The 11,025-nt window shown below is 40.5% G+C and overlaps 1 protein-coding gene across 5 annotated transcripts; it reads left to right on the top strand.

Moving 5' to 3' along the window:
* Positions 1–2,510: 2,510 nt before the first annotated feature.
* On the top strand, positions 2,511–5,330 carry LOC123145052 (protein RMD5 homolog). Of its 5 annotated transcripts, XR_006472073.1 has the most exons (4): positions 2,533–2,629; positions 2,724–2,796; positions 3,530–4,834; positions 5,098–5,330. XR_006472073.1 is itself a non-coding variant. In XM_044564357.1 (3 exons), exon 3 carries the CDS (start codon positions 3,549–3,551, stop codon positions 4,707–4,709), a length of 1,161 nt encoding a protein of 386 aa, XP_044420292.1. In that variant the 5' UTR covers positions 2,533–2,629; positions 2,724–2,796; positions 3,530–3,548; the 3' UTR covers positions 4,710–5,014. The 5 variants fall into 5 exon arrangements, 4 of the variants coding, with proteins under 4 accessions (XP_044420296.1, XP_044420292.1, XP_044420294.1 ...); XM_044564357.1 differs by lacking the exon at positions 5,098–5,330 and having other exon boundaries at positions 3,530–5,014; XM_044564359.1 differs by lacking the exon at positions 5,098–5,330 and having other exon boundaries at positions 2,552–2,629; positions 2,705–2,796; positions 3,530–5,014.
* Positions 5,331–11,025: the final 5,695 nt, after the last annotated feature.

The raw sequence follows: 11,025 nt of genomic DNA, 5'->3' as shown, positions 1-11,025 counted from the left end.
CATGGGGTCTAGTTTTGAAGATCTCGTCGAGACGGATTTTTAATTTGATTTTTTAATTAGGAGATAAAACATTTTTAAGCAGAAAACCAAAAAGATTCCTGCTAATGTCATCTGTTCATACCTGGCAAAATGAGTGGTGATGAAGGTGTGTGGACGATGTGCAAGATGCCACACGTGTGGGCGTTAGTTTTTTTATGAAAATTAAAACATGATTTTTTTAAGGAATTAAATACTTTTTGAAACTTGAAATATTCCAGAAAAATCAAACAAAATTTTAGACAATAGAACATCTCTTGATTTTGCGATTTTTGTAAAAAAAATAGAAACATTTTTGAAATTGGGTACAAAAGTTGAAGCACGAACATTTTTTGAAACTCCGAACAAAATTTGAAAATATGAACATTTTTCAGCTGTGAACAAAATTTGAAAATAAAAACAATTTTTGAATCTCTGAACAATTTTTTAAACTCCGAACAAAAATTGAAAACATGATCATTTTTTCAGATGTGAACAAAATATGAAAATAAGAACATTTTTTGAATCGATGAACAATTTTTGAAAATACGAACAAATTTTTCAAAAGAAAAGAAATTGTTGACGAATGTGAACATTTCCTAAAAATACGAACATTTTTTAAAATTCACGGACAGTTTAAATTTGCGAAAAAAATTGAAAATGGCAATATGTTTTAAATTCTCGAACACTTTTTGTAAATTGGGAACATTTTTGAAAGTTTTGATTTTTTTTTTGAAAAAATGAGAACAATGTTTGATTGGGAACGTTTTTTTTTAACTCTGAAAATTTTCAAAAAAAGTTTTTTTAAATTTCGAACAATATTTGAATTCTCGAACTTATTTTGAAATAAAAATAAAAAGGAAAAGAAAGAAAAGAAAAGAAAAACGAAACAGATAGAACAGAAAAGAAAAAGTAAAAAAGGAACAGAAACAGAAAATAAAAGGAAAATAAGAATCCCTCTTTAGGGACCTTCTAGAAACAGATAAAAACCGGCTGGGAAACTTCTAGAAAGTTCCCAAAACCGGAACTAACTACAGTGGGAGATGGGCCGGCCCACTTTATCGCGCCCCTGTGCGATCGGTTGACTGTTTGACGCAGAGAGCGCCAAATAGGTTTTTCCAGCTCCTATTCGGCGTCTTAAGCGCCAGCTAGGAAAACCGTAGCCCACGCATTCTGCAGACTGGGTCGGCCCAGTTTCTGAACCGTTGAATCTAAAAACAAATCCGAAAAAAAATGAATAAAATTTTTTTCACCCATTGAAAAGGGTTCATAGCATTTGAAAAAAAGTCCAGGGTGATCTACTAAGAAGGTTAACAAATAATTAAAAAGTTCATGGATTTGGAAAAATAGTTCACTAATTTGAAACAACGGTCATCAATTTCGAAAAAAAGTTTAGAAATTTGAAAAAAGGTCATAGATTTTGAAAACAGTCATTGGTTTGAAAGGTTCATCAATTTGAAAAATTTTCATCGATTTTACAAAAAATAGCAAAATTGAAAAAATTCGCACATTTATCGTTTATCAAAAAGAGTAAGAAAAGAGCAAAAAAAGTAAAATGTAAAAAGAAAAACAAACAAACAAAACCGTTAAAAAAACAGTAAGTAAATCAACTCAAAAAGAAGGTCATCAGCCATGTCCAAAGGGGGTGGCTGGGTGGTTATTGTGGCGTACTTAAAACAAGCAGGTCACTGGTTCGAACCGTAGTGACCTACGCCCCAAATAGGGTTGGCCTTCCCATAGGCCAGCGCAGACACCCCGCGTGCGCTTTGTGCCAGCCCATTTTCCTTTTTATTTTCAAAAACGTTCCAAATTTTCAGAAGCAAATCATAAAAAATTGGAAAATGTTCACAAATTTGAAATTGTGTTTGGTATTTCAAAAGAAGTGCAAGAATTTTGGAAAAAATTCTGAGTTTCCAAAATGTTCACAAATTTCAAAAATCTGTTCTGAATTTCATAAAATATTTTCCTATTCCAAAAATATCCGTGAATAAAAAATTGTTAGCGTATTAAAAAATTGATCCCAAAGTAAAATAATGTTCTCGATTCAAAACAGGTTCAAAAATTTGAAAGATGTTCCCACTTTTATAAAAATGTTCATTAATTTGAAAAAAATCATGAATTTTGGAAAATTCGTGATTTCAAAAATATTTGCTAGTTCAAAAATCTTGGAAATTAAAAAAAATGTTCAGGAATTTAAAAAATCTTAGTTTTGAAATTATGCAGAAATTTGAAAATTTTCTCAATTTTCAGAAAAGCTTACGATTTTTAAAATTGTTCATGATTTGCACGAAATGTCATGAATTTGAAATTTAATCGTGATTTTTAATAAAATTCATGAATTTCATAAAAAAAGAATAAAAACAGATGAAAAAAGTAAAAACGAAAGAAGACAGACAGAAAAGACGCAGAAACAGAGTCTGAGATTTTGGGCATTAACGAGTATCTAGCCCATTAAGCTGATCCAGTAGTCAAGGACTGACTCCTCGCTGCTAACTGGCCCATTAAATAGATCCAGCCGCCAAAGTGGTCTAGGGTTCGTCGTTTCGCCTAGATTGCTTGCCGGGACAGGAGCCCCCCAAAACCGCCACCGGCTTTCTCTCGCTCTCGCGTTCAGGTAATCGTCCTCTCCGGTCTCCCTCTTCAGTCTCGGTTCGATTTGGTTATATCGCCTCCTATGCATTCAGATCAGTCGATCCACCTCATCGCAGGTCCTCTCGATTTCGCCGCGTCCTTCTCCTCTGATCCGAAGGAGAATTGCGTTTTCTTGAAGAATAAAGAGCGGTTAGTGTTCTTTTACCAGTTAGGGAAACTTAGGCCGCCGTTTATGAGTAGATTCTGCGGTGAGGTTTTGTAGAGAACATACTGTCTCGTAGGACAAGTGATAGAATTTTGTGTGTTTGTAGTCTGTGATGAGAACTGCAATTCGTGAAGCGCGCATGTGGTGGGCATTGTTAGCAACCTAGCATCTTTGGAATCTACGCTGGTATTGTCTAGAGTTGTAATTGTGGGTCGGGATCCAAATCAAATGTCCAGAATTTGTGGGGGTGATACTGCAACCCGTTTTATGTTCTTGCCCAGTTCTCTTAGTATGGTGCTTCAAGCTAGTATTGTTGAACTGCTATGTGCACAGCCTGCGCATTTGATTTCGGTTTACATCAATTTGCTGGGAATATGTCCAATCGTTTGTTTTGTATTTTCGTCTATACAGAGTTAGATAGAGAGTTTGTGTGTGATGTGGTGATGCGATTTGTATTCGTTCATCTCAATTTCTCTTGAACGCTGCTCCTTTAGTAGAAGAATCGCATCTGTCAGTTTGCTCCTTATTGATGATAATTCTGCAAGGCTACCTTTTGAAGAGTGGGTGTTCTACATAATTACTCTATGCCACTGATCTGAATATGTTGCTTGTAATATATGATGTGATAACTTTGGTACTTGAATCTAAGGTTCATTTCTTTGCAACCTACTGTTTTGACTTTTGACTGATCAAATTGTCTTCCATTTTGTATAACAGGTGCTGAAGCTAGTCAGAAATGGAAGTAGATACACTGAAGGATGAATTCGATCATGTTGTTAAAAAGCAGAAACTTGCATCCTCGAGAACTATAGATTTGGTAAACCAAATCGAGAAAGAAATTGAGCAGGCTATCGGTGCTATCCAAGAAAATGGCACAGATAGGGATGCTGCATCAAACCTGAACCATGAAATTCTTACTAATCTGAAGAATACGCTGAAAGAGTTGGTTCCAGTGAAGCAACTTGAGAGCTGCCAGAAAGAAATGAACACTGCACTCGGCAAGTGGGTAAAGACCACCGAGAAATTCTTCATCAATGATATTTCAAAAGCTTACAAGAATGTCGACATGGAACCGCATGTACTTAATGAGATTATTGCAAACCATCTATACCGGGAGGCATTATTTGACATAGGTGACAACTTTCTTGGAGAGGCCAGTTGCTTAGCATCTATAAAACTGAAACAACTGTTTCAGGAGATGTATGAGATTTTTGGTGCGCTGCGGACTGAGAAATCTGAGCCTGCTCTGAGTTGGGCAATGAAAAATCATGATGCACTACTGCAAAACGATTCCTGTCTCGAACTTAAGCTTCACCAGTTGCAGTTTGTTGAGATACTCAAGCAAGGAAAAAGAGATGAGGCTCTTCAGTATGCTAGGACATACCTGGCGCCATTTGCTACCATACACAAGGATGTAATCCAGAAGCTGATAGCCTCCATATTATGGGCCGGGCGCCTAGACCAGTCACCATATACAGAGTTCTTAGTACCAACTAACTGGGAGAAGCTAGCTGAGGAGTTCGCTCAACAGTTCTGCAATCTGAAGGGTCAATCCTCCACAGGTCCTATGGGCATGACAGTTGCAGCTGGAGCTGAAGTGTTGCCAATTCTTCTTAAACTGATGACGGTACTAACTGCAAAAAGGGAGTGGCACTCTATGAAGGAATTTCCTTTCCCATTGGACCTCCGCAGGGATTTTCAGTTCCACTCAGTGTTCATCTGTCCTGTGCTTCGTGAGCAAGGTAGTGATGATAATCCTCCAATGCTTCTTCCATGTGGGCATGTCTTGTCGAAGCAGTCGACTGTGAAATTATCAAAGAGCAGCTCCCGGTCTTTCAAATGCCCATATTGCCCGTTCGAAGCATTGGCATCTGAGTGTAAGCGGCTTTATATCTGAGGATTTCTTGCTCTATGATTGGCCATTTGTGTGCACCAGCCTTTGCTATCTCTTTTCCTGTCAACGGTGCTACGTTCTTTTATCACCTCCCTGATAATGTCAAATTTTCGTTGACACTTGTAAAGGTAAGACGTTATACTCAGGGTGCTCAACTCTGCTCATGTCTTGTATATAGAGTATGAAAGAGATGTAATAAGAACACATTGGATGATTGATTCTCTTTATAGGGCCATGGGGTGATTTAACTGTGTTTGATTGACTTGGAAGTGCCAGCTTGTTTTTTTTAGAGAAATGAGCTCTCTTTTTTAGGGAAGCAATTTTTTTAATCAGCTCCTTTAAGCGATGGTATTAACTTGTGATGCTAACCCTGTGTTTGGTTGCGCTGTAGATTCTTGAAAAGCTGTTGTGGAAAAGCTGGAGGTTGTTTGGTTAAAACGACTAGGTTGTTTGGTTAAAACGACTGAAACTGTAGATTTAGTTGTGAATTGTCTGTAGTGTCCCTGGGGTCTGAGTGAATATGTTTATATGCTAATTGACCGTAAAGCGGTGATATGTACATTTGTAGGTAATTGAACGATTATTTTGTAATTTAGGTGATTCATAGCTAACACAAGAGCATAGCACTATTTGCAATTTCCAAAAAAACACAATCCATTCATAGATTTACTTGAAAATACAATAGAGAGCAGCAATATGTAGCAACTACTAATGAAAATGTATTCACAATATACAATCTATGGCTATTAATAGTTAAATAAAAAACAAAAAAAATCATGAACAGAGAAGGATAGGTGGGGATGAGGGAGGAGGTACGAGGTATGAGGGGAGGTGGCCAGAGGGTCGGTGCCGCCATCGGCCGCCGGACTAGGTCGGCTGTGTTCAGGGGAGGATGGAGGAGGGATGGCGGAGGGGCGAGAGGAGGAGACCAGAGGGACAGTGCATCGGCGTCGACGCCGCCGGACTGCTGGTCGAGGGGAATAGGGCCGCCGTGAGCAGGGAGGAAGAGGAATGGAGGAGTGAGGAAGGGAAGGAAGTAGATAAGAGGGAGGAGGGTCGTCGTCAGTGGCGGTGGTGGCGGGCGACGTTGGTAGCCAACCCCGTGGGTTGCTGGCGGCGGCGGCTCCTTTCCCGTCGACCTCTTGCTCGTGTCTTTCCTGCGAGGCGGGAAACACAACAAAGGAGTATAACTTACCAGTGTCATTGGTGGGTAAATACCACTCGATTTGAGTGGGACAGCTAAAAACGGTTGGTTTAGAAGCTGAGAAGTTGGGGTACCCCCAACTGCGGATTTTGCACTACGAAGAAGTTCTATGAAATTTTACCCCTTTGGTTAGCTTTTAGCTTCTTCAAAGCAGAAGTTCGTATAAAAAGTCCAACCAAACATAGCCTAAGAGCCCATCAAATTACGTAGTGGGGTAAGCGTGGGGCACCTCCTAAGCCGCGCCTTTAGCGCCGCTGGCGGCGGCGGCGGCTCCTTTCCTGTCGACCTCTTGCTCGTGTCTTTCCTGCAAGGGAAGAAACGCAACGAAGGTTTACAACTTACCAATGGCAGTGGTGGGTAAATACCACCCGATTTCAGAGGGACTGCTAAAAATAGTTGGTTTAGAAGCAGAGAAGTTGGGGTACCCCAACTATGGAATTTGCACTATGAAGAAGTTACGAATTCTCAAAAACTGCTGTGAAAACCCCTTTGGTTAGCTCTCAGAAGTTGGTATAAAAAGTCCAACCAAACACAGCCTAAAAGCCCATCAAATTACGTAGTGGGGTAAGCTTGGGGGACCTCCTAAGCCGCGCTTTAGCGCCGCTAATGCTTACTAGCGCCCACGCGGTTCCCACCTGGGCCTGGCCCAATAGGGCCGATGCGCCCGGTTGCTAAGAGGGCTCGGTATGCTGCGCATCAAACCTATAAAAATGAAAAAACAGCAAAAGAAGGTGCCCCCCCCCCCCCCCCCCAAAAAAAAAATCTAAAAAGCTGTTGTGAAAATTTACCCCTTTGATTAGCTCTTAGCTTCTTCAAAGCAGAAGTTGGTATAAAAAGTCCAACCAAACATAGCCTAAAAACCCATCAAATTACATAGTGGGGTAAGCTTGGGGGACCTCCTAAGCCGCGCTTTAGCGCCGCTAATGCTTACTGGCGCCCACGCGGTTCTCACCTGGGCCTGCCCCAACAGGGCCGATGCGCCCGGTTGTTAAGACCGCTCGGTACACTGCACACTGAACCTATAATATAGGAAAAACAGCAAAAGAAGCCCCCCCTCCCCCACCAGGATTTGAGCTCAAGCCACTGCAGTCCTATACGTTTGTGCCTAACCGCTAGAACAACACACCAATAATGAATGGTAAAAGCGGCAATGATATAAGTACATGCGATCGCGCTATTTATTGCATGTGTACTGTATCACTTAATTTTCTGAATTATTTTGAATAAGTTCATCATATTGGAAGAAAAGTTCACATAATTAAAAAAGAGTTCATTGATTTTGAAAAAAAAGTTCATCAAATTTGCAATGAGTTCATTGAATTAAAAAAAAAGGTTCCTCGAATCTGAAAAAAGTTCATTGAATTTGAAAATTCAACAAACTTGAAAAAAGTTCATCGAATTTAAAATAGTTCATCAAATTCGAAAAAAGTTCACTGATTTGAAAAAAGGTTTATAAATTGGGAAAAAAGTTCATCAATTTGAAAAAAGTTCATCATTTTTGAAAAAATGTTCATCTATTTGAAATAAAGTTCAGGGATTTTGAAAAAAAACACACACTTAGCAGAAAAGAAGAAAGAAAAAAAGTAAAAATCAAACAAAAGTGTTTCCAAGAAAAAAGAAAAAAGGAAAAGGGTGATAAAGCACTAAGTAAGCACGAACATATGAGGTAGCCGACTGGTTAGGGCAGCGCGCATAGTAGCGAGGTCCCCAGTTAGTGTTTTTATGCGTTTTAAAAACAGAAACAAAAATGAAAATGGGCCGGCCCAGTGCGGTGGGAGGGTGTGCGCCCGATTGCTTAAATGCCTAAAACGGGGGAGCAACTAGTTAACGAGCGCTCCTTCGGAGCGCTCGTGACGATCGGTTGGTTCCCGGTTTTCCCTTTCCGGTTTGTGGTTTCGTGCGTTTTGCAGTTTGACCCTCGAACTACCAAAAAATTCCGTTTTCCCTTCCGGCGCGATAACACAAAGAAAATACAAGTTCGCGCGCTTGGTTCCCTATTTCTATTTCTCGTTTCCCTTTTTGTTCCCATTATATTTCCGGGTAATGGAGATTTATGGGGTAGTTACGGGCGGGGACTACCAACACTATCAAATGTGACCTTTCAAGTAAGGAAAAACAACAACTTTTTAATGCAAAAAGGCAGTCTTCAGAATCGTTCAATCGTGTGAATTCTGTATAGGCACAGGTGTAGACTAGCAGAGGCATGACTGTATAACTTTACTAAATTCAAGAACAGCGCCTTCGGCTTCGCCTTCGGCTTGTTTAATTTTCATAAACATCTTGAAGGGGGGCATAGGTCGAAGTGCGTGCTGGTTCGTGCGGCGCGTTGTCCGTCGTGGTGTGACACGGCACCTCCGGCGCGAGGGAACCTCCTGCTCGCCTTCGGCTCGTTTAACTTTCATAAACATCTTGAAGGGGGGCATAGGTCGAAGTGCGTGTTGGTCATGCAGCGTGCTGGTTCGTGCGGCGCGTTGTCCGTCGTGGTGTGACACGGTGCCTCCGGCGCGAGGGAACCTCCTGCTGGCGCGAGGGAATCTTGTCTGTTTTCCCAGATTTCTGCTATGTCATCAAGCAGCCTCTTTTCCATATGATGTGGTATGTTCGTCTGTGCTGGTCTTGGACCAAATACTGCCTTCAGTTGGGGCTCCAGTAAGTTGCGTGCTTTCACTGTCCCTCCGGATGCGCCTAAATATAGTTTTGCTGCGACAGGGAGATAAAATAATTTTGGAGGTCACGGTCAGTGAGAAACAGATTTTTACATAATTTTCGCCTCCGTCCAACTATTTTGAGGTGCAATAGGAAACAACTCACTTTTTGTATTCCTCCTGCCCGCTGTCGCTCATGACTAGTTGGAAGAGGTCGGATGCCTCCTTTGTGTGTTGGAAGCAATGAGAATGTTTTGGGTATGGACTGGTGCTTCGTCTTTTTTTCCTTTTTGTTTCATCTGTTTCTGTCAGCGGAAGCAGATATCTAATATGTAAGCTCTCGTGATACGAAAGACATTGGTGAACCGTGGGATGGGTAGGTCATTACAAAAAAAAAAGATAACCATAAATTATTTTCTTACCCTTTGTTGGTGGAAAAGAAGTTTGAAGTTTCTGGTTTGAATTCTTTGATTCTTCCAGGTAGTTGCTCGCACTTTACTTGGTTTGTTTCACCAAATATGGCTGTAAAAAGGAACTCTGGTTTCCACTCGGCATCTACGTTGCTTTGCTGCATGGAGGTCATTGGATATTATTTTATTTTTCTTTCACGAGATAATTGAAGTATTCAAGTAGTGCTTCTTGCAAAAATTAAAATTGTTTCTCTCGTACTATTCACTTACATTGGAATCCTCATCATCTTTTATGAGATCAATGCCATTCCAGTATTTTGCAAATTGAACCATGAAGTGTCCGCATTGGGTACCCTGCTGTTTTGGAACGCAAACTCGGTTAGGTGTTTCTGCTATCCTCGACTAGTTTGGTTCGCTGTTGGCTCGTAGCTCCGCTTCGCCGTAATGCTTCTTCATGAGTGCGTGCATCCTTTTAATCTGTGATTACGGTTTGGTTTTATTGTTGGGTTTTGCCATTAATAAAGGGAATGCAGGAATTGGAAAACCAATTACAAAACCAAGGTTGAACTGACGTACCAGTTCTTGGTGATCCTTATGGTGTGTTTTCCATGTATTTTTTCCTCCTCCGTGTCTGTAATTCAGTGAGTCAAGTATGTCGATGGAGCTCGTGTACTTGTTGAGCACGTACAGTGTGTAGTGTTTAGCTGTGCTGTGAGGTATAATAATCTGCGGTGTTTGGAGACATAGTGAGTTAAAGTTCATTCTTGTCAGGAGAATTAAATGACATGTAAATGTGCAATCTGTAGGAAGAATGAATTATGTTTGTATATTTCTATTAACTTACCAGCCTTTTCTTTAAAAGTTCCTTCCCTGTTACAAGGGGTGCAAACTGTTTCAATGCTTCGTCCTCATTGAATTCTGCTAGTCCTTCTTCTTCTCCAGTTTTAACACCGAGCACGATCTGCGACCAAAAAGTTTTCTACTTTTTAGTTCAATCTTTATAATCACTGAAATGGTGCAAGTGTTTTTGTCAAATTGGACTTCATACGTTTGCAAATTATGCGGGAAGTATGGCTTTATCGGTTGTGTTGTATTGTTGCTGCACTGTCCATTCTTCGAACAATGCGTTTGCGATGGAGCCCTCCATCTGTCCATGATCTCCTTTCTGTAGCTGTTCCATTATTTGTTTTCCTGTAATCCAATCGGGTCGCTTCGAGCTAATATATACGTTTAGACTACAAGCAGAAAAAAATTTATACATTAGTTAGGTTGGTTTAAAAATGGGCAATATTTCTTTGTTTTTTGTTGTGACAAGAGAAAGTACTTACTCTCCGCATTCGTCCTGTCCTTCTTTGCTGAATAGGTATTTATGAAGTGCTCTGGCTTTGTTCATAAATTTGAAATCTCCTGGGACAAAAGTAGGAATCATGATTTTTCCATGGAGCCTTCTTGAAGGCTTTACCGCCCTCTTCTTGACCGAGATTTTCTTGTCTGAGCTGTTCTCAGATGATTGAGGCATTGGATGTTCTCCTGATTCTTGCTGCAAGATTGTCAAATACGGCTTGGCATCTTTGTTGAATTCATAGCTTTCATGGTCATTCAGCCATGTTTTGATTACATCGAATTTAAAGCCCATCTTTACATGCTCGTTGTATTCGTCTAACTGGAGCGGGTTAAGGCTTGAAATAAATTCATCAACTTCTTCATGCTTTTCCATTGTTTTGGGTTTTAGGAAGTCTAAAGAGATGGTGCTGGAGGTGCCTTGCTGATTGCTTGTCGAGCCTGTTTCTTCTTGAAGAAGAACAGGTTGTTTCTTCTGCTCGGAAACCTGTTGTTGTGTATTTGGTACGTCGTTGCTTCTGTCATCCTCTTTTAAATCAGTACCTGTTAGTTGCTCTGTGCTCGGGATATTGCTGTTGATATTTTGCTCGTCTGTTTCCTCTTCAGCTTGGTGTGGTATCTTGTCGTCTGGTGGTGGTTGATCTGGTTCTATTGGTGGATCCTTTTCTTCGTGGTCTATGCAAGATTCTTGGGCGACGGCGTGGCTGCTGACATCCATA

Source organism: Triticum aestivum, chromosome 6D (genome assembly GCF_018294505.1).
Source record: "Triticum aestivum cultivar Chinese Spring chromosome 6D, IWGSC CS RefSeq v2.1, whole genome shotgun sequence".
NCBI lineage: Eukaryota > Viridiplantae > Streptophyta > Magnoliopsida > Poales > Poaceae > Triticum > Triticum aestivum.
This window is presented reverse-complemented; position numbering and strand designations above follow the sequence as displayed.

Coding starts and splice junctions, on each gene's coding strand:
- LOC123145052 (XM_044564361.1), top strand. CDS start 3,549: ATGGAAGTAGATACACTGAAGGATGAATTCGATCATGTTGTTAAAAAG.